Source organism: Oryx dammah, unplaced genomic scaffold (assembly GCF_014754425.2).
Source record: "Oryx dammah isolate SB20612 unplaced genomic scaffold, SCBI_Odam_1.1 HiC_scaffold_14, whole genome shotgun sequence".
Taxonomy (NCBI): Eukaryota; Metazoa; Chordata; class Mammalia; order Artiodactyla; family Bovidae; genus Oryx; species Oryx dammah.
In genome coordinates this window covers 23,926,963-23,949,651 of record NW_024070198.1, presented here as the reverse complement: position 1 = coordinate 23,949,651, position 22,689 = coordinate 23,926,963, and the positions used below count along the sequence as shown (strand labels likewise).

The 22,689-nt window shown below is 43.3% G+C and overlaps 1 protein-coding gene across 1 annotated transcript; it reads right to left on the bottom strand.

Moving 5' to 3' along the window:
- Window positions 1-609: 609 nt before the first annotated feature.
- GSTO2 (glutathione S-transferase omega 2) lies at window positions 610-17,573 on the bottom strand. Its single transcript, XM_040254384.1, has 6 exons — window positions 17,206-17,573; window positions 16,813-16,921; window positions 14,742-14,964; window positions 13,698-13,799; window positions 2,431-2,537; window positions 610-1,031 (listed from the first exon to the last, which is right to left on the bottom strand). The coding sequence occupies exons 1-6, from the start codon at window positions 17,237-17,239 to the stop codon at window positions 872-874; spliced, it is 735 nt and encodes a 244-aa protein (XP_040110318.1). The 5' UTR covers window positions 17,240-17,573; the 3' UTR covers window positions 610-871.
- Window positions 17,574-22,689: the final 5,116 nt, after the last annotated feature.

Genomic DNA, 22,689 nt, shown 5'->3' with positions numbered 1-22,689 from the left:
AAAAGAGAAGCCTTCCCACTACAAGGCAAGCAGCTCCAAAGCTCTAGGTTTAAAATCTCAACCAGGATAAGTGAAGAGATCGGGAGCTCTGGTGTTTTTGTCGTCCTTCTCACTCACGTGGCCCAGGCTTGGTACACAACAGGCAATCAGGGGCATGTGTTGGGGTGAATTGAAAGCATCTTTGACGCAAATCCAACAGAATGACCTTTGCCTGTGACCGGGTTTAGGGTATGTGTAATTTTTCAAGGCAGGATGTCAACTCTAGAACACTTCGTGAGCCATTCTGAGCGCCAAGAACACCGGTGATATTCTGACGTCGTTAGTCCAGGGTGATACTGGGTGTTTCATTTCCTGCTTTGGAATTCTTTCCGTCACAAGACCTCGGTGTCTCCCAGGCCCACAGCCAAAAAGTTGGAGCCAGAGACTCGTGCATGCCCACAAGGACTGCAGCTCTCATCTGCCAAACAGAGAGTTTGTGGACCTGAAGTGCTTTCTTCCTTCTCATCTCTCTCACCAGGAAGATATGCAGGGTACCAATCTGTAGTGACAGCATCAGTGACGGGGAGGTGGCCTCGAACCTCAGCATCAGCATCAGCACCAATAACCTGGAGGTCAAACTGGGGCAAAGGTCATCGAGCTGGGAGGCACACGGTCTCCCTAAACATCTCTGGACATTAACACTGAGATTTCTAGAGAATCACTAGATGCTACAGGCTAGAGGAGTCATAAAATGATTATCAGAAATGATTCTGTCTCCACGTTTATTTGGAACCTTAAAAAAAATGAAGAGAGATTGACTGCCCCACCAAAAGAAGTGCAGAATCAAGACAGGCTTGGGAATTCTGGGTGGTGAAGGGGCGGACTGCAAGGCTCAGCAACTTAGCCCATAGTCAAAGGCATCGGGGTTGTTCTGAAAATAGAGATTCAAGAAGCCCAGGAAGGTGTTCTTATCTGTGAGAAGAGAACAGACTGTGGGATCCTGCTTCATGGCTGCAATCCAGAGCCGGAGCGCAGGGGTGTGGTTCACACAGCTGCAGGACAGGAGAGAAGCGTTAGCCGGTCTGAAGGTCAAGGGGGACGCAAGTCATTTTTTAGACTACAAGCTACAAGAGATGAGTTTATTGGGGCAACAGAGCTATCTTAGTTACCTTCCTATCAACTGAGCACAGTGACTTACTGGAGGAAAATCTGACTTGAAATGGCTGTGTGTCTTTAGAATCACCAAAGTTGTTGTTTTTAACCCTGCAGTTAAAATACTTGTGGACTGAGTGCTCTGGGGAAATAAGGTATCTGTTTTTCACTGTTTACCAACAAAAAGACACATTTTTCAGTCATTCTCAGATTGTACTTTTGGGGAATTGAAAAAAAAAAAAGTTTGCAAGAACACATTTTTAAAGAAATGAGTAAAACAATCAGGAAACTTTGAAATAGCGGAGCTGACTGGGCCCTTTCAGGGACTGATCAGGGCGTGTAGGTCTCGGATCTGTAGTGACTTGCCCAGACGGTAAACTTGTTAATGGAAAATCCAGGAGGAGAGGGTTCCTAATGTGTGGTTCAAGCTCTGTCCCCAGAGGAGACAGGTTTTGGCGAGGTTTATGTTCTGACATGGTTTAAAATATCCAAGTCTGTGACATCTGACCTGCCCTAAGTGAGGAGCTCATAAGATGAATCCTGGGTAAACTCAAGCGTGTGCATTATAAAAGTCCAGACGCAGTTCCACCTCGGCAGGACTGCATTCCCCAACACCAGAATGGTCCAGCACCCGCCCATGTGACCGGCTGGTGTGAGAGCACAGCCAGCACAAGTTCAAGTTCTCCCGTGAGTGTCGTGGGAACAAAGCACGTGTCTGTGCTGGGCCCCTGTGTGGTCTCCCTGAGCCTACAGGGCAATTTCTTCTACTTGAAGCATCCCTACACCCGTGCTGTGTGGCCGGCCACTTTGTTTCTCTGGTATCAAGCATATATGACTTCAAAAATCATTTGTTTTTTAAGGGTATGCCTATCTGGGGAAAGATTACTCAGGTAACTAAGGCGCCCTGTAAGGGATGTGAGGTCCACGCCAGGACCAGGTAGAGGGTCACCGACGGAGCTGCAGACAAGCCACCAAAACCCTGTGACTGAGAGCGTCCACCTGCTTCTGTACTCACCACCGGCTATGCTGGACGCTGGTGAGGACAGCCAGTGGCTCTGAAACACTAGGGAGGCTTCTGGATGCAGTCTTAGCAGCAGCAACATAGATAAAGTGTGTGTCCGCAGTTAGTGGCACAAGAGCACAGGTGCATTTTGAACAAGGAAGCACACAGTTTAAAACTCTACGTTCCACATTCACGTGAAACATGTCCAGAGGAGGACAGATGGCACAAAGATCATCTGAAGCACTGCTACCCAGTGTGACCCTAGGAACCTATGACCATACAGCTTAACGTCTTACTCGACTATTCCGTATACATCCAGCCGCTCAAACCAGGGCCAAAAGAGGTAATCAATCATGGATATACAATCTCCGCCAAAGAAGACAGTGTTCTGATAGCCAAGAATCTGGAAGTTTAAACAGAGCAAAAGCAACTTAATTAATCCATCTGCTAATGTATTTATAGGCACTAAATACAAATATCAAATTAATTCCCAAAGAAGGAGACCCAAGGCTTGGCGTCGTCTTCCATTTGGTTAGGTGAATGCTTCTTCCCTTTTTCTGAGGTTTCTTCCACCTCCTTTAGGGTCTGTTCTCCGGGCCACACTTACCCCTGCCCTCCTTTCAACACTGGAGTACCCCAGCGGCTCATCTGATGGGAGGATTTGGAAGAACAGCCCTGCCTCTCTCAGCCTAGAACAGGCTACTCCCTGTTCTAAGCTTTCTAGGGCTCAGCCCCTGGAGAGGGGGCCCTACCTCTGACCAGCACTGCCCATTACTGGGAGGGAAGGGCCACCTAAGGAACCTCACTTGTTGCGGTTGTGCCCCCCATTCTCCAGGATCCGGTTTATCTGTAATAAAGGGGATCCCATAGTCTCTATGTCTTCCTCTTTAGCCTTATTTTTCAGCCAATTCAAAACTAAGGCAAGGAAGAGCAGGGCTATCTAATGGGCTCTCTCAAATCCCAATACTGTCTTTCTATCATATTTTCCTTTTTTATTTGAGCTTTTTGAACTTCCTATGTGTTGGCCACTCAAAATTATCAAATTTTTACATTAAAACAGAAGTTCTCATTCCAAACAAGACAAATCAACACAGATAGATGAACCATCAAGAAAACAAACTCCTGACAGAGAGCTAGCCAAAGACAGTGATGGCAGGGGAGTGGGGGATGGGGAGGTACTTGAAAATTTAAAAGGCAATAGTAGTATTTAGCAAAGGTTATTGTTGGGCCAGTTCTTCCCATTGAGGAAAGTATGATGCCAATTATCTAGTTAAGTCAAACAAAAGACTCTCTTTGACCCACATAACTCATAATCAATTAAATACTTCCCTGTAGCAAAAGATCTAGATCCCTATATCCTTTTTATCTAGATTCCTATATCCTTTATCTGGGCTTCCCAGGTGGTGCTAGTGGTAAAGAATCCACCTGCCAATGCAGGAGACGAAAGAGACGTGATTTCAATCCCTGAGTCAGGAATATCCCCTGGAGTAGGGAATGGCACGGAGAAGGCAATGGCACCCCACTCCAGTACTCTTGCCTGGAAAATCCCATGGACAGAGAGGCCTGGTGGGCTGCAGTCCATGGGGTCACTAGGAGTCGGACACGACTGAGCACCTTCACTTTCACTTTTCATTTTCATGCATTGGAGAAGGAAATGGCAACCACTCCAGTGTTCTTGCCTGGAGAAGCCCAGGGACAGAGGACCCTAGTGGGCTGCCGTCTATGGGGTCACACAGAGTTGGACACGACTGAAGCAACTTAGCAGCAGCAGCAGCAGCAGCAGCAGCAGCAGGGAATGGCAACCCACTTCAGTATTCCTGCTTGGAAAACTCTATGGACAGAGGAGCCTGGAGTGCTGCAGTCCATGGGCCACAAAGAGCTGGACACAACTGAGCAACTGAGTACACGTCCTTTACCTAGATTTCAAACTTCCTGTCTCTCAGGCTTGATTCTTCATCCTTCAGGCCAGCTTGTTGCTTCTATGAGGTAGTCTAGGGGTGGAGTTAAGAATGAACTCTAGGGCTGGCAGACCTGGTCCTCTCCTGGGTTCCGCCTCTCATTCAACATGAAACCCAGATAATTTACTCACCTTCTCCTCCAAGCCTCATGCTCTCATTTGTATAATGGTGGTAATGTTATTGCCCACCTTAGAGGTTACAGTAAGGAATGATGGAATCATGCACCAATAAACGTGAGCTCTCATGATGAAAAATCACAGAGACCTCCAGAGGTTACATCTACAGAAAGCAAATCCTTTGCCACCACCCTTCTCAGAGGAGGAAGCAAATCTTGGTACCCTAAAGTCTACGTCTTCATTATCTCCCAGCATGGCATAGGGGAGTTCCCCTGACTAATCTGAAATAATGTTAGGTGGCATCATTTTGTTTGAAGAAGACGGTACTAAAATGGCAGAGCCTGGCCAATGAAAATTTAAAAGAGGCTATTTTCAATCATATGTAGTAAGACCTGATTTACAAGGAAAAGGAACCATCCAGCCATCTTTGGGGTCGCACAGAGTCGGAGACGACTGAAGTGACTTAGCAGCAGCAGCAGCAGTTTTCATGAATTCCTACTTTCTTTATGTTCAGGAGCAGATAATAATTACCCAAACATTTATCACTGGCTTTGAAACGTATATGTCCAGCTTATTATTGGCCTTCATGGCACAAATCAGAACTGAATCTAAACTGACTGACTCTGGAACTTTTGTATAACTCTTCTGCTTTACAGAGCAGAGATGCTCTTGAGAAAGTCCTTATCAAAACAGACCATATATGGGAATTTATTGGAACCCATGATAAGTCTTTTGTTAAGGTGATGAGATATTTTGAAAATGAATAACTGCTTAGTAATTGATGTTTATTTAGTATATTTTAAAACCTTTCATTTACTCAAAGTAAGAGTATGTCTTTGAATACATATCATCATATAGATGCAATTAATTTTTAACAGAATGGTACACTTATTCATTCAGACATTAGGAACCATCGAAACTGTTTTACTTCTGTTTATCAAGGAAGTCTGTCCTCTGTTTTTTAGGAATATCTTTGTAAAACTACCCTCAGCCGTGTAAACACTCAGAGGGACTTCCCTGGCTGTTCAGTGGTTAGATTCTATGTTTCCACTGTAAGGGGCATGGGTTCAGTCCCTGGTCAGGGAACTTAAGATCCTGCATGCCCATGCAGTGTAGTCAAAAAAAAAAAAAAAAAAGTGAATCTTAAAGAAAAAAACCATTCATAATGTAATTCAACCTTTATCAAGGTATTCATTACAATAAAAAGTCAAGATAAATATATGGATGAAACTAATGTCTTCCACCAGCCTCTCCCCTGCCCCTGTGATTCCCTCAGACTTTCTTAAATCCAAGTGTGACATCAAAATTCCTTGGAGTTCTTGATACAGCTGCAGATTCTTGAGCCCTGCCTCAAACAGGCATTTCTCCACCAGATTGCATACAAAGCAAGTCTAAACATCGGAGAAGGCAATGGCACCCCACTCCAGTACTCTTGCCTGGAAAATCCCATGGATGGAGGAGCCTGGTAGGCTCCAGTCCATGGGGTCACTGAGGGTCGAATCCGACTAAGCGACTTCACTTTCACTTTTCACTTTCATGCATTGGAGAAGGAAATGGCAACCCACTCCAGTGTTCTTGCCTGAAGAATCCCCGGGACAGAGGAGCCTGGTGGGCTGCCGTCTATGGAGTCGCACAGAGTCGGACACGACTGAAGCTACTTAGCAGCAGTAGCAGTAAGTCTAAACATCCCAGTAGAAAAGCAGTCTTCCTATAAACCAAAGTGCCAGCTTCTCTACAGACACATCACACTGACCCAGGGGCACATCCTGGCCAGGCCTCTTTGGAAGCTCATTACCATCTTTAGGACCTTCAGTAGGAGAGCTCCCTTCTCTGCAAACCTGAGACATTCCAGACATGTAAAATGACTTATTCCCTGAGAATCACAAAACTTCAGTACTGAAGGGCCCCTGGATTCATCTAGTATAACTACCCCTTCCATTTTTCCATTTATTTATACCATGCTCACTAGACAAAGGATTGGAGGTGCAGCGTATAAAAATGTGTACACTAAAATATTAAATATGAAAAATCACAACATGCTAAGAAAGGGAAAAATAAAAGTTAGAACATAAGGTCAAAATAAGGAAGGAAAACGGTCTCGAGATATCAAGCCAAGGCTCCTGCAGAGTTCCTTAATAAATAAAGCTTTGAATTTGACTCAAGTTTCCTGGCAGTTCAAGCAGAGAGGAAAGCATGCTAGTGAGCTGATTCTTGTCTCCTGTGTGGAAGACACCCTTGCTTAGAGAGAAGGAAATTCCGTCCCAGGGAAGTAAGAGGGGTCTCTGGTTAGTGCCAGAGCCAAGACAAAGACACCATTCTCCTAAGTCCCAGACTGGTGTCAACCCTGTGTCAACTGCAAATGTGTATGTATGAGGACTGTAATCACAGAGGCTTTCCCAAGTCTCTTGTGAATTCTTTGTCTGTTCCTTAAATTTGAGTATCAGCAACAAGCTCAGAATCAGCAAACTCTGAAACCCTCTTTCCTTCTGCCAAGGACTGGCCCAGCTTTGAGAGTCCCTCCGTGAGGACTCCCCCGACCCCCGCCTCGCAATCTTCCTCTCTCTCATTCTCTCTCAGTCAGGCAACTAACTGACGGAGAGGTGAGATACAATCATGGCAAAAGAGCTTTTCAAAATTCTCTCCTTCCTCTCTCATTCCATGGATAAGACGGTCTTCAGGAAACTTGACTTAAAAGAGTTCTTCTGTATTCTCAGTTTAAACCAAGTCCCTTTTGTTGTTGTTCAATCCCTCAGCCGTGTCCAGCTGTTTGCAGCTCCATGGACCACAGCACACCAGGCTTCCCTGTCCTTCACTATCTCCTGGAGCTTGCTCAAACTCATGTCCACTGAGTCGATGACGCCAACCAACCATCTCATCCTCTCGCCCCCTTCTCCTCTTGCCCTCAATCTTTCCCAGCATCAGAGTCTTTTCCAATGAGTCGGCTCTTTGCATCAGGTGGCCAAAGTATTGGAGCTTCAGCTTCGGCATCAGTCCTTCCAATGGATATTCAGGGCTGATTTCCTGTAGGATTAACTGGTTTTATGTCCTGGGACTTTCAAGAGTCTTCAGCACCACAGTTCTAAAGCATCAATTCTTTGGCACTGTCTTCTTTATGGTCCAACTCCCACATCTTGACAAATTTAGGACAGTCAGAAGTAAAATAATAGTCTTAATTTCCTATGTCTTATCTTTCCTAAATGTTCTGTCATCAGAACAGGAAGCTGCATCTTTGCCTCCACCCACTGAGCAGTGGCTATGTTAATAGCCAACGTCTTAAAAAAAAAAAAAAAAACCCTCTGTTTTGCAGTATTTCTGTCACCCACCTGTCACATATAGTGATACTGGTCATTCTTAATGTTGATAATTTTTCTCACAATGGACTCTCTCATTCTCAGAAATACTGCCCTTCAAGATGGAAGTATTTTCTTAGAGAAGATACTTTCCACCAAGGCCCTAGGCATTCCCAGAAGGCCACACATAGCCTGGGGAAGAAACTGAACCTCCAGCTTCAAGCCCTGGGATTTCCTTAATGTATTAACACATCTTGCATTCAGATTAAGACGTGAGCTAGTTTAGGAAAAAGCCATTTGACGTTCTGGAATAGTAGAAAATGCTATTTTTAAAAATTCTCTGTTCTCCAGTTCACTGAAAAATGACTACAGATCCTTCTCTTGCTTCTGGATGTGACTCAGAAATAAGAATGAGCATGCAAATGAAGAGGGAGAGACTGGTTGGTAACACGTGAGTACGCTGTTTCCACCCCTGAACTTGAACCCTGGAAGGGCCGCTTATCTGCCTCGAAGGCCTCTTGGGCTCCCCCAGGCGGACAAAAAGAGGTTCCCGCTAGCGCGCACGTAGAAGGAAGAAGTGCGCTGAGCTCCCCCTCGTGGCCGTCGTGGTGAAGCGCACTGGCCACTCTCCAGCTAGGAGATTCACCAAGGAGGAAAAGGAAATCTGCAAAATTTTTTGTGAGGGACAAGATTACAAAGAGAAGCCCAGACTTCCTCAAACCAGACATCCTAAGATTCTTCAGTCTACAGTCTTGGGCGCTCAAGTGCAGCGTCAATAACTGCACTTGGGGTCTTAACGCACCACCTGCCCTGCACACAGAGAAGTCTCCTGGCTCTAACCAGGACATGCTGGCTCTGGCCTGGCTGGAGGAGGAAGGAAGTGGTTTTTCTCGAAGGAAACAGTTCTTATGAAGCAGAACCAGTCCCCTCCTATAAAATACACAAAGCCACCTGCTGTTACATCAGCAATGCAGACCCTAACCAGAAGCAGAAATACTCAATCCACTCCAGGGCAGATATCTTCTGAGTTCATACAAGATAAGGGAAGTTTCTCAAGATTTCAAATTTCAGGTGTCTGCTCCACTGACATTCAATAGCTGAGGCTGAGCTAATGAAGATTAATGGATTCCCTTTAAAACAAACCAAGGATACAGAACAAACTTAGAGTATACATAAAACCCACTTCTCTGGAAAGAAGCCTGAGAAGCAGGGTCTGTGCCAAACACGCCCCTCCTGCTGGTCACCACCTATAACCAGGAGTTTCCTGTGAAGATTCAGAATGCAACCTGTCAACACTTGGCAGGTAATCAAAGGACCACCCTGAAAATTCTATCCTGGAATCCCTTTCACAAGTTTAATTCTTTTTGTTGAAATATATATTGTAAGATAATAGTGGAGGAAAGCTAGTGGGACAAGGCTTGACAAGTCAAATATCTTTAAAGTGATGGGTGGTAGATGAAAATATAAAAGCATATTATCAAATTTCTGAAGGGGGAAAGGATTTCCTATGTACAAAAGCAGTGGAAGAAATCACAGCACAAAAGATCATACAGTATTTTTAAGGTTAAATTTCTATATGTACAAAAAGTTAAAACAAAACAATGTATCTTAAAAACAGGCCAATGGCCTTTACATATAAAGAACTTTTATAAAAAATTAACAAGGAAAATCAGGAAGATCTTGACAAACAGATGGGTAGCAGACCATTTTCACAAATAAAACACAAAGAAATGGAATACTTTGGGGAAAATATACCACCTCACTATCAATCAAAGAAATATACATTAAAGCAACTATGAGAAACTACTGTTTCTCAAGACAGGCAAGTATCTTTTTAAATGAAATCTCTCAACAGTGAAAAGGGATTGGTTCGAAGGGCATTTTCGACACTCTCTGAGGGTAGGGGGTATACAGCACAAGTCTTGGGGGAAGCAATTTAGCAACATTCCGCTCTAGCTTCTAAAATGGTCACACCCTTTGATCCGGTAATTCTGTCCCTGGAAGTCTGACCTAAGGACATATTTTAAAACAGAGAAAGGGTTTTTTATGCAAAGGAGCTGCTGTTTCTGGGAGGCATCATTAATAATGATAAGCAACTGAAACAATCTAAATAACCCTAATGAGTGTGCTGGACACATAACTCTGGCTTATGCATATGGCAAATTACGCAGAATGAAAAGTGATTTTTTCCATCTTTAAAAATTATACATATAATAGAGAAAAATATTCTCATTATTTAAAAAAAATTCAAACATAGAAAGCAGTATAGAAGGCAAAGGCTCTCCCTTCCTATCCTTGTTCTTTTTTTCCTATCCTTGCTCTTAACCACTTTTCTTTCCCACCCCCAGGCTAATCGCCTTCCAGTAGTAGGCACCAGCAGGAGTCCGATTTGAGTCTCTCCAGACATTTTTCTAGGCGTTTATTTACATGTGTGCATATAACCTCAGATATGCAGATGATAACACCATCCTAATGGCAGAAAATGAAGAGGAACTAAAGAGCCTCTTGATGAAGATGAAAAAAGAGAGTGGAAAAGCTGGTTTAAAACTCAACATTCAAAAAACTAAGATCATGGCATCCAGTCCCATAACTTCATGGCAAATAGATGGGGGGAAAATGGAAACAGTGACAGACTTTATTTTCTTGGGCCTGAAATCACTGTGGACAGTGACTGCAGCCATGAACTTAAAAGATGTTTGCTCCTTGGAAGAAACGCTATGACGAAACTAGATAGCATATTAAAAAGCAGAGACATCACTTTGGTGACAAAGGTCCATATAGTCAAAGCTATGGTTTTTCCAGTAGTCATGTACGAATGTGAGTTGGAACATAAAGAAGGCTGAGCACTGAAGAATTGATGCTTTAGAATTGTGGTGCTGGAAAAGACTCTTGAGAGTCCCTTGGACAGCAAGGAAATAAAACCAGTCAATCTTAAAAGAAATCAACCCTGAATATTCATTCATTGGAAGGATGGTGCCAAAGCTCCAATACTTTGGCCACCTGATGCAAAGAGCCAACTCATTGGAAAGACCCCGATGCTGGGAAAGATTGAAGGCAGGAAGAGAAGAGGGTGACAGAGAATGAGATGGTTGGATAGTGTCACTGACTTAATGGACATGAGTTTGAGCAAACTCAGGGAGATAGTGAAGGACAGCTTCTGCAGTCCATGGGGTCACACAGAGTCGGACATGACTAAGCAACTGAACAACAAAAAAACGTATCTCAAAGAACTATAAAAATAACATGGAAAAATGAGGTTATATAACAAGCACAAATAAACCTTCAATTTTGATGATACTTGTTTGAACGAAAAATATAAAAGTCAAATGGCATTTATTTAAAAAGAAGAAAACGTTAGAGTATAAGGTTGCCAACTTAAACTGACCTGTTTGCTTGTAGATAACATGGAATATTACACACTGGTCTCCTGAGTTGCTTATCACTCAAGACAATCCATAGATATTTAAGATATTTTCAACTCACAGAAAATCCTGATTGTACAAAACCATGGAGAAAAAATTGTACACATCAACTCTATTAATAGAAAGCATCTCTATTAGAATTATTCTGACAAGTTTCAATTTCACTAGAATCTCCTAGAGTCAATATACTGGTATCAAGAGGAATGTATCAAATAATTCAAGCTCAGCAGGCATCTTTCAGATTCTGATATTACCTGTGTTGTACTTATAATTCCTACTAACATTCTATGGGACAAAAAACAATTCAAATCTGGAACAATATTGCATACTCAGTGGTCCTTAATTAGCCTGGCTAGAGTCAGATACGACTGAAGCGACTTAGCAGTAGCAGCAGCAACAGCCCTTAACTAGCCAGAATTTCACTGATGCTACTTATTACATCTGAGAGGGTCATTGGCAAGATTAAATAAGAGGAGTATGCAAAGCAACTTTAGCATCATGCCCAGCACAAAAATACAGGTTCACTTCCCTGGAAGAACCCAAACTAAGGAACTGTGCCTCCATTGTAATATTATACATTTACTTAGCAATCTGTAATTTTCAAAGTTCACCCATCATTCAAATGCAGAGTAGGAAGGAGATAGGTCAACGTATGTTTTCAATTATCTTTGAATTTAAAAGATTTTGTTTCAAGGCTCCTTTCCCTGGCCCAGCATTTAACTTGTAAGAAGGTAACCAGACATGATAAAATCAGTTCAACTAATCTTTGAAAATAAAGACCATAAAAATTCTCTATGGGCAAGAGCTATCAAACTTCTTTTTTTTTTTCAAACTTCTTTTTACAAGCAAGGTCCCCCTCCCTCTTCAAATTCAGGCTTATTAGATGTTTTGTTAAACACAATGTTGAAAGCAGGGCTGGTCTGGCTGAAGCAGGCTCTAAAGCCACCAGCAGACCTCCTCTCACTGGGCCGTCCCTCTCCAAAACTTGTGAACACACCTTTTAAAAGACCCCTTCGTTCTATGAATGTGGAAACGAAGGCACAGAGAGGTCCAGAACCTTAATGAAGGTTCTGGAATCCCATAAAGCCAAGCCTAGGAGCCAAGACTCTTTCTACCTCATCCTACTTGCCTCCTCAGACTTAAGACCGCAGTCTGAGTTCTCAGGACCAAAGGCTGACATTTCTTACATATAATGCTGAATCCATAAATGCTGAAACTATATAAATCTGAGACAGGCAGCTGTAACTGTAAATAAATTTAACAGCTTCCACTTCACAAAGGTCAGATGGAAGAATATTAGTAATCAGCCTTCTTTTAAGGGGATAAAAATAGCATTCCCTGGCTGCCAAAGAATTACAGCCCACCCATAGGGGAATTTATCAGTTTCTAGAACAAAGACAAAGGATGTCAAAGGACCACCTTCCAGACTATAAGAGAGGTACAGAGTAAGTAGCCCTATTACTGCTAGATACTTGGAGGATCTGATAACAAAGACTGCTCCTTGATTACCCAATTACCCATAGACACTTCCCCCTTCTTCTTCTTTTTTTTTTTTTTTTTTAACATTTATTTATTTGGCTGCTCAGGTCTTGGTTGTGGCATGTGAGATATTTTTAGCTGTGGCATGTGGGATCTAGTTCCCTGACCAGGGATAGAACCTGAGCCCTCTGTATTGGGAAGATGGAATTTTAGCCCCTGGACTACCAGGGAAGATTTTCCCCCTTCTTTCTTAATTACAGAACCCTGATTTTATGCAAAGTGGTCCCAGCTAAGAGATTAAATTTCCCAACTTCCCCTGCAGATACTTATAACTTGATGACTAAGTTCTGGTCAATGAAATTTAAGTAATCATTGGACAGAACTTCTAGGAAAGCCTTTAAAGGAGTATGGCTTTTTGCCAGCTTTTTCCTTTCTGTTGTCCTTTCTGTAACCTGGAACTTGGATGTGATAGCTGAAGTTCCAGCAGCTATTTTGTTATTTTGAGGATGTAAGCCTCACACTGAAAAATGACAGAACAGGAAGAGAAAAAAAACCTCAGTCCCTGGTAACTTCATAAAGAAGCCATCAAAACGGCCCTATACTACTGTACCTCTAGGTTTGTGTGTATGTGTATGAAAGAATAAACCCTCATAATTTTTTAAATCAATACTAGAAGCTACACACAATCCGTAACCAATATTGACCTTGGACTCAGAAGCAGAAGCTACAGAATCCGTGCAGAGACAGGTTAGGAATGTGGTGATTCTGGGAAAGGAACAAGTTCATCACATGCCCTCCCTTACCCCTAGGCAGATTTTCAAGAAAAATTCCAGAGGAGGTTGCTGCTGCTGCTGCTGCTAAATCGCTTCAGTCATGTCCGACTCTGTGCGACCCCACAGACGGCAGCCCACCAGGCTCCCCCATCCCTGGGACTCTCCAGGCAAGAATACTGGAGTGGGTTGCTGTTTCCTTCTCCAATGCATGAAAGTGAAAAGTCAAAGTGAAGTCATTCAGTCGTGTCCGACTCTTAGCGACCCCATGGACTGCAGCCCACCAGGCTCCTCCGTCCATGGGATTTTCCAGGCAAGAGTACTGGAGTGGGGTGCCATTGCCTTCTCCGCCAGAGGAGTTTAGTGGAGCGCAAGTACCCACAAGTCAGATGACTAGTAGTTGAACTTATCAAAGTCTGACAGGAAAAGTATATAAGTCTGTGAGAGTGGAGGGCATCGGGGTGACCAGGGTGTGGACCTGCATCACTTTATTCTCCACATCTGGCCAGGAGAGGGCCCCATTTTTACCTCTTCCAGGTTGCAGAACTCCTGACGCAGGGCCAGCTTCAGATCAGCGCAGTCTCTCCCACATCTCAATGCTACCAGACACTCCTTGGTCAAATGTGGGACCTGATCGGAGGACACAGGTTCTGAGCAGAGAAGTCCGAGGGCACTCCATGCTCCTGCTCTGCCTGACAGAGCAGCCAGAGCTCTGTCACTCAGTCCACAGTGCCACCTGACGGCGATCTCTGTGGTTTCAGGAATCCCCTTGTCACAGCTAAACAAAGCGCTTTAAAGGGGGCTCTCTGGTACGTCTTATTTGTTCAGCTATTTCCATACTGTACAATCTTAGGTGGGGCATTTTCCTTCTTTAAGCCTCAGTGTTCTCATCTGAAGAAAGGACACAAGAATAGTATCCACCTTAAAGGGTGGGACCTGATGAGGGCAGTGATGGGGATTAAACAGATTAACCTTTATAAAATAAAGAACAGAACAGTGCTTGGCACATCACTAGTGCTCAGTAGACATCAGTCACTAATATCACTGAGTCATTTTTGTTTCTTTAAAAAAAAAAAGCTATCATAAGATTTCTCCATCACATTCTCTCCCAATATCAACAGCTGTCCCCTTTTCCCTCTTCTTCACATTTCCTGGGCAGTTGCCACTTTTGTTTCCCATAAAGGGCAATCTCCTTCTGTGCATTACTGTTTTCACACCCTGATATTTTTTTCACCTGAGACCTTGGAAATAGCTCCTTCAAAGTATCACCAGTTTTCCACTCTTTCAATATTCCTTGTCTCAAGTTACACAATCATAACTATGCCATAATCATAAATCTTGAGACTGCTCATTCCACTGGAAAAGTAGCTATTGGCAAAGACTTTAACCTTTAATATCAGAGGTCACAGCTTTACTATAATTCCACACCAGTTATCCTCCTAAGGCACACACAGATATTAAAACAAATCAATTTCACCAATGATTTGACTTTTAAAATGGATTGGAGGTTGAGAAAGACATATAAAGTAAAATAGAGTGTTAAGTGTTTTGTTTATTTTTTAAGGAATATACCTTATAGAATAGCTCCAATAACATCTTTTGGCGAGCTCGCTCATAAGGGTCATATGGGTACAGCTTCCTTCCAGGGTAAGCATCATCCAGGTACTCACAAGCGATGACAGATTCATAGATCAGTTGACATTTGCTGTTCTCCAGGACAGGAATTTGGCCAAAAGGATGCTTTGTAAAGTACCATTCAGGCTTGTTTCTCAGGTTAATGTTGATAACTTCATGTCTTATAAAGCAAAGGGAAAACAGGACAGAACAAAAATAAGAGGATTAGGCAGACACTCATCTTTTTTTTTTTTCCCCTGAAGTGCGCAAAGACCCTATGTGAGATCTTAGTTTCTAGACCAAAGATCAAACCTGTGCTCCATGCAGTGCAAGTACAGAGTCTTAACCATTGGATTGCCAGGGAAATCCCCAGACACTCATCTTGAAAGCAGAAACAATCAATCTATAAAATTAAAATTTGCAATAAGTTTTTTAACTTGAGGTTTGTGCAAAGAAAAGTACATAACAACATCATTCTTCTTTTCAACAGTAGGATGTGTTTGATGTTTTCTATGCCTTATCCCATTCGCTCTCCATGATTCCCATGAGATAAACTAGGGAATCACAATGAGATGCAAACAAGGGAAGGCAAAGAAATCATTTAACACATCCCTTCTGAGAAATAAGGCTCCTTATGGTTCAATCTCTTGCCCAATATTACCCACCAGGAAGTAGCAGAGCCAAGATGGAAGGCCAGGCAGTCTGACTCAGAGCTTACAAGCTTAACCACGGCACCACAGATTTTAGTACATTTTAAAATCTGATATCTGGAGACATTTTTTTGTTTGCCACAACTGGAGGGAGGGGGATTCTACTGGCATCTAACAGGCAGAGGCCAGGGACGCTGCCAGATATCCAACAACACACAGGATAGCTCCTCCTCCTCACCAAACACACAAGGGCAAGAATCATCTGCCCCAAATGTCAGCATCGCCAACGGTGAGAAACTCTGCCCTAAAGAAAGACTTCTATCAATTCTCAAGCTGCCACTTAATCACTGTGGGTAAAACATCTATCTATTGTTATTTTTCTTTTTTAAAAAAGTAACCTTTGGGCCAACTAGAATTGAGCAAGAGGGAATAACCTGGAAAAAAGCCATAGACAATCCACAGAGCAGAATTACATAATTTTTTTTTAAAAGTCTCTGTAATAGTCTCTGCATCTCTATAACACTGAACTCCGAAGTCATCCCCTAATGATACACACTGGAGGCTGGAGTAACACTTTAGCTTTGAGCTGGCTCCATGCAGCCTCCCCCATTCCAGTAAGGTTGCTCTGCCTTCAAAATCCAGACCTCCTTTGCAGGAGCTAGTCTTGCAAAATTACTTCTATGACCAGTGTGCACCCATTTTTCAGGTGTGTGGGAAATGTCTTGATAGCAGTCCTTTCTGTTTCTTTGTTTGGAACTATTTGCTCATTCATTCAAAAAATAGTTTTAAGTGCCTATTATTGGTCAGGTTCTCTTCTAGCCCATGAATAAGAAAGACAAAGTCCCTGCCTTCAGGAACATACATTTGTGTGTGTGCGAGAGAGAGAGAGAGAGAGAGAGAGAGAGAGAGAGAAGAGAGAGAGTGTGTGTGAAAGTGTGTGTGGGGGGTGGGGTGGGGGGAGGGGCAATGGAAGTGAGGCTGGGGAGTGTGGAGGAAAAACAGATAAGTAAGGAAACGTTAGTGCAATAAGGGGAACAGAATTGACCTGAATATACCTGGGGTGGGGTCTGGGCTGCATTTCATAGAGCTGTCAGAGAAGGCCTCGGTAGCCTCCGCGGTCCGCTCTTTCACAAACTTTAGGTAAGAAACCCAGCTCACCAGAGCCATCATTCAGTTTGCTCCGAGTGGTCCTAACAGTTTCCTGCAGAGACCTCATTCTGCATTTCAGGATGGCCCACTCAAGAACCCACCTGCCCTCTGCTAACCGTTTATTGACTTCGTCTCAGGAGAAAGTGACAGACAGACAGCCTGTGACACCTAAGCGGGGCGCCCCAGATGGTGAACGTTCCCGAGCGCCTATGGGGCCTCCCGCCGCTCACCTGATGCCTTTGGCCCGGAGGACCAGGCGCGTCCTGTGCGCGTAGGGACAGAACCTCATGCTGTAGAGGCGGATTACGCCTTCAGGGACCGGCCCTGGGGGGATGCTCCCTGCGGGTGGAGGGGGAGACGGGGAGGCGGGTTAGCCCTCTGTGGAGAGGGGCTCACTCGCCTTCCCAGGACCCCACGAGGCCCGCGGTCCTCCTCCTCCCGGGCCCCAGAGAAGACACCTTTTTTTTTTTTTTTTTTTTTGCACGTGGCTTTTTTGCGGAGGAACCGCGATCCTCCTCGCCGCCGCGCTGGTCTGCGAGCCAAGGACCAGCAACCGCTTCTCCAGAGCCAATATCCAGCCAGCCGGCACCCCCAGCCCGCGGACAACTGTCAAGAAGACTCACCTTTCCCCAGGGTCCTGGTCGCGTCGTCAGTCATGCTCTCCCGGCGTCTGCGCAACGACCAACGCTCGCACTCTTTGCCGTGAGGCTTGCTGCCGCCGGCGCAGGGTCCAAGGACAGCAGCGTTCCGGCGCGCCCCGCTGGCCCCAAATACAACTTTGGAGCAACAGGGCCGTGGCGGGGTCGTAGGGAAGTGATCCAGGACGGCAGCTAAGATAATTCAACCTGAAGAGACAGAGCCCCAGACTCAGAAGCCAGCGTAGCAGGAGCGGGAAAAACAAACCTGAAAAGTACCCCTTGCTTTGAACTCACAACATCCTGCGCGGTCTTTTCTCTGCATCAAGAATCTGTGAAGAACAGGCATGTGAATTCCACTTATTTCAAGGGAATTTAATACAAACTGACCGGGGTGACACTAACGTTTTCTTTCTCATTCTAAGCCCTCCCTCCTGGCCATACTCTGTACATGAGTGTACTTTATCTTAAAATAAGGCCAAGGATTTCCCTGGTGGCTCAGTGGGACAGGACTTGGATCTCAGATCAGGGAAGATCTCATATGCCCAGAAGCAACTGAGCCCATGAGCCACAACTATTAAGCCTGTGCTCTAGAGCCTGGGAACCACAACTACTGAGTCCATGTACCCTAGAGCCTGTGCTTGGCAAGGAGAGGCCACATCGATGAGAAGCCCAGGCACAGCAACTAAAGAGTAACCCCCTGCTTGCCATCTATGCAGCAATGGAGACCCAGTACAGCCTAAATAAATTATAAAATAAGGCCAAACTTTTTCATCATCTAGCAGATAAGAAGAAAAACTTAGTGTTAAGATCTTGCACGACCCGAAAGTGTCTCCTTTAATTCTATGTCCTCACTACTCAAGTTCCAGCCTTATTTATGAGATTTTACTCAAGTTATGAAAAACTGGAAATGAATAGGAAACCAGATATCTAGAGGCAGAGACAAATCTGTGCGCTCTCTTCAACTCCCAGTATACATTTCAAAGCAGACCCTTTTTAATTACCAAGGACATACTGCCAACAGCCCAGCAATACAGAGGTCACTTGGATAGCTCTTCCATCTACATGAGATAAAGGGGGTAACTAGCCTTTGTTTTGACCCTAAATCACTGCAGATGGTGATTGCAGCCATGAAATTGAAAGACGCTTACTCCTTGGAAGGAAAGTTATGACCAACCTAGACAGCATATTAAAAAGCAGAGACATTACTTTGTCAACAAAGGTCCGTCTAGTCAAGGCTATGGATTTTCCAGTAGTCATGTATGGATGTGAGAGTTGGACTGTGAAGAAGGCTGAGCGCCGAAGAATTGATGCTTTTGAACTGTGGTGTTGGAGAAGACTCTTGAGAGCCCCTTGGACTGCAAGGAGATCAAAATAGTCAATCCTAAAGGAAATCAGTCCTGAATATTTCTTGGAACGACTGATGCTAAACTGCAACTCCAATACTTTGGCCATCTGATGCGAAGAGCTGACTCATTTGAAAGACCCTGATGCTGGGAAAGATTGAGGGCAGGAGGAGAAGGGGACGACAGAAGATGAGATGGTTGGATGGCAACACCGACTTAATGGACATAAGTTTGAGTAAACTCTGGGAGTTGGTGATGGAGAGGGAGGCCTGGCATGCTGCAGTCCATGGGGTCGCAAAGAGTTAGACACACTGAGTGGCTGAACTGAAATGAACTGAGTCAACATACTCATGTCATGTGAGAGCTTCTGGTAGACAATGACTCCTGATCGGGTAAATGTTACACTCACATAAAGGAAGTATAGCATTTCAAATAGTTGACTTTCACATGAACAGATTCTAAAGGGAAAGGCCATGTGAGGAATGTGAAACTCTCTAAACTCAAAGTAAATTATACTAACATGTATTTAATGCTCTATGTGTATTAACTCACTAAATCCTTAAAATAATCCTACAAGGATTCTCTTCTTTTAAAAGACAAGTAAACTGAATCTAGCAAGGTTAAGTCACTTGTCAAAAGCCTGATAACTAGTAAGAGGTGGAAGAAGGTTTATGAAGCCTGGAAGTTTGATTTCCAGGGCAAGTCACTCCATCTAGAATCTCATTCTATACCAGAGATGGGCAAACTTTTTCTGTTAAGGTCAAGAGAGTAAACATTTTAGGCTTCTCAAACCGTCTTGTCTCAGCTACTCAACTCTACCCTCGTAAGGTGAAAGTAGCCACAGATAATATGTAAATAAATGGGCTTGGCTATGTTCCAATAAACCACTATTTATGAATAGTAAATTTGAATTTCATATATAGGTATATTTTAACAGACTACTTTTTAGAGCAGGTTCACAGGAAAATTTAGCAGAATATAGAGAAGTTTCCAACCAACCTATCCCCACACATGCATAGCCTCCCCATCAATATCCTGCATCAGAGTGGTACACTTCTTACAATCAATGGATCTATATTGAAACATCATTATCACCCAAAGTCTAGTTTGCATTAGGACTCACTCTTGGTGAATTCCACGTAGTTTTCACATGTTACAAATTATACTTCTTCACTGAAATGTTTTCCCCTAACTATTCTTAGCCCTTGAATTGCAAAGAAATGAGCAGTGGGCTTGACTTGACCCACTGGCTTTAGTTTGCCCATCCCTGGTATACACTGATGATGACTGGATTAGCAACCAAACTGAGGATTCCATTTGAAAAGTAAAAGATTCCTGGGTCCATCTTTCTACTACACTAGAAGAGAATATATTTTCATGTTGTGTCTCCTTATTCCCACCTTTTCAATAAAACCAACTCTGAGAGCTGGTAAATATTGTTTATTAAAAATACAGCTGACCCTTGAACAACTAGAGATTTCAGGGCACTGGTCCACCACTGTCAGCCCTTCACATCTGTGCTTCTACACCTGCAGATTCAACCAACTGCAGACCATGTAGTACTGTAGCATGTATTCAGTGAAAAAAATCCATGTATACATGGACCCTTGCAAATCAAACCTATGTTGTTTGAGGGTCAACTGTATACTTGTATTAATATATGGGAAGTCATGGGGCAAAGGTCTATTTGATATAGTCAGGGGAGAATAGACAAAGGGGTGGAATGTTTTTCCTCTGAAGGGAAGGAATATTATGTCAAGGTTCTCACTTGGCACTGTATTCAAACCCTGACGTTGGCATTTAGGCAAGCTATCTGACCTCTTTGATCTTCATCTTCCTCACCTGTAAAATGAAAACACTAAGTACCTACTCCCAGAGAAGGCAATGGCACCCCACTCCAGTACTCTTGCCTGGAAAATCCCATGGACGGAGGAGCCTGGAAGGCTGCAGTCCATGGAGTCGCTGAGGGTCGGACACGACTGAGCGACTTCACTTTCACTTTTCACTTTCACGCATTGGAGAAGGAAATGGCAACCCACTCCAGTGTTCTTGCCTGGAGAATCCCAGGGACGGGGGAGCCTGGTGGGCTGCCATCTATGGGGTTGCACAGAGTCGGACACGACTGAAGTGACTTAGCAGCAGCAGCAGCAAGTACCTACTCGATGGGTTTTGAGTAGTAAATGCAATTGTTCAGGTGGCTATCCTCAGTATAGTAAGAGTTTAGTCTACTTCAAAATTAATGATTAATCCTAGTGAATAAGGACACATTTTAAATAGTATAGTACATCCTGATTTTATATCCAAAAAGATAAAATGCACTGTAATTGAGCTTTGCCTTGCACATCAGAATTAAAGTTCAACTCAGAATGCTTATTTCACCAGTTACCTATTTAACAACAGTTGAATGGGCTGAATGCTGCAGGTTATATTTCAGTTTTTAATCTTACCACTGAACAATATGGTTACCCTAGAAAGATTTTAATTGTGACATATAAGTTTAACCCTATTTTCTCTTTGAGACTCAGTAAGTACCACTTGGAAATCCTCTTTGCAAGTTTCCCTTGTTTGTTATTATATCATGTTTATACCTCTATTATACTGAGTCACTCAAGCAAGGAATAAATGGTAATTAGGCTACATTAAACCTACTTCAAATTGGTTTCTAGAGACCTGAAATATGATGGAATCTGTTTTGAAAATGTGGAGATCTTCAGTCCTGGGTGAAGATATCTTAAGCTTTCTAGGAAAAAAAGTGCCACCACAGAAATAACCTTTTCACTCTATTTACATGAGTCTCTGTTTTGAGGAGAGGAAATGGGGTTTGCATTTTGCAATTTTTCAAAATTGTATTGTCATACTAACCTCATAGTGGAAGAACTTGGAAGACGTTCCTCTTAATATTTCAGAAGCTTGATTTGCATGACAGATTATGTTACTGAGAGTTCCACTATTCAGCAAGTTCAAAGAGTTAGACAAGTGAGGGAAAAGGCTCTTTTTCCAATGGTCTCAGATTTAGGACTTATTTCCAAGAAGTTAGGATCATAGAGAATCTTGTGTTCTGTCTCTGGGACATTAAAAAAGATTACTAAAGTTATCGGTGGGAGAAGTGTCCTCTTTGCAATGGGGCAGGTTCAAAGGAGACTTTCTAAGTACTTGATTCTCCTTTCATATCCCTATTTTATAACTTATGGGATCAAAGGAAAAAATTAACAATTTTCCACTTGAATAAGCAATGTCATATTTTCAAGATCCTAAAATAAACCAAAATCAAACATTTGTAAAATCAAACAAAACACATTAGTTTCAAAAAAGAATGTCAACACTTCTGATATAGCCCAGGCATAATAGCGGTGTGTCAAAAAGGTGGATACAGTCCTCTTCCTAGCTCACTGTCTAAAACCTAAAAGTTGATGAATGAAGAGTCTGGGGCAGAAGTATATTCTTATCTTCAGAATGATCTGAATGACTATGAGTTCAGGCTGGATTTGAATCTCCTTTTCAGCATTTACTAGCTGGGTGACCCTGGACATATTGCAACTTTCTATGCCTTAGTGTCCTCATGTGTAATTCCGAGCCAATGGTGCCAATACATCATGTGGTTTGGTGAGAATTAATTCAGACAGTGGATGACAAGCCTGTATTACTTAGGATCCCTCTATTACCTAGTAAGCATTCGACAATAGCTACTATTTTTATTATTTAAACGTAGCATGGAAGACCCATAGTTCTGACAAGACAGAACGTTCCTGGGGACCAAATGCCCCCGACTGCCAGGGCCCTGTGCTGTGCTGTGCTTAGTCGCTCAGTAGTGTCCGACTCTGTGACCCCATGGACTGTGAGCCCACCAGGCTCCTCTCTCCGTGGGCTTCTTCAGGCAAGAATACTGGAGTGGGTTGCCATGCCCTACTCCAGGGGATCTTCCCAACCCAGGTCCCTACAATGTAGCTAAAATAGTGGTGCCCAATGCAGGGCTGACAATCAGTGATATGGAGTCATCTTTACTTGTCTCAGTCAAATCAGAAAATGGACTCCCGCCCCCACCTTTAAGTTAAAGGCAATCGCTTTAAAGACCTGCTTCTTATCCTCCGAGTAGCTTTTTTTTTTTTTTTTAATGTTAAAATCTTTG

Bases quoted from the DNA above. Each gene is read 5' to 3' on its own strand.
- GSTO2 (XM_040254384.1), bottom strand. From the start codon at position 17,239: ATGACTGACGACGCGACCAGGACCCTGGGGAAAG. The intron at 13,800-14,741 runs GTATATTCCTTA...TCCTCCGATCAG, and splicing joins TATTGGAGCTATTCTATAAG to GTCCCACATTTGACCAAGGA. The intron at 1,032-2,430 runs GTAAGACGTTAA...CCTGTCCTGCAG, and splicing joins GATGTATACGGAATAGTCGA to CTGTGTGAACCACACCCCTG.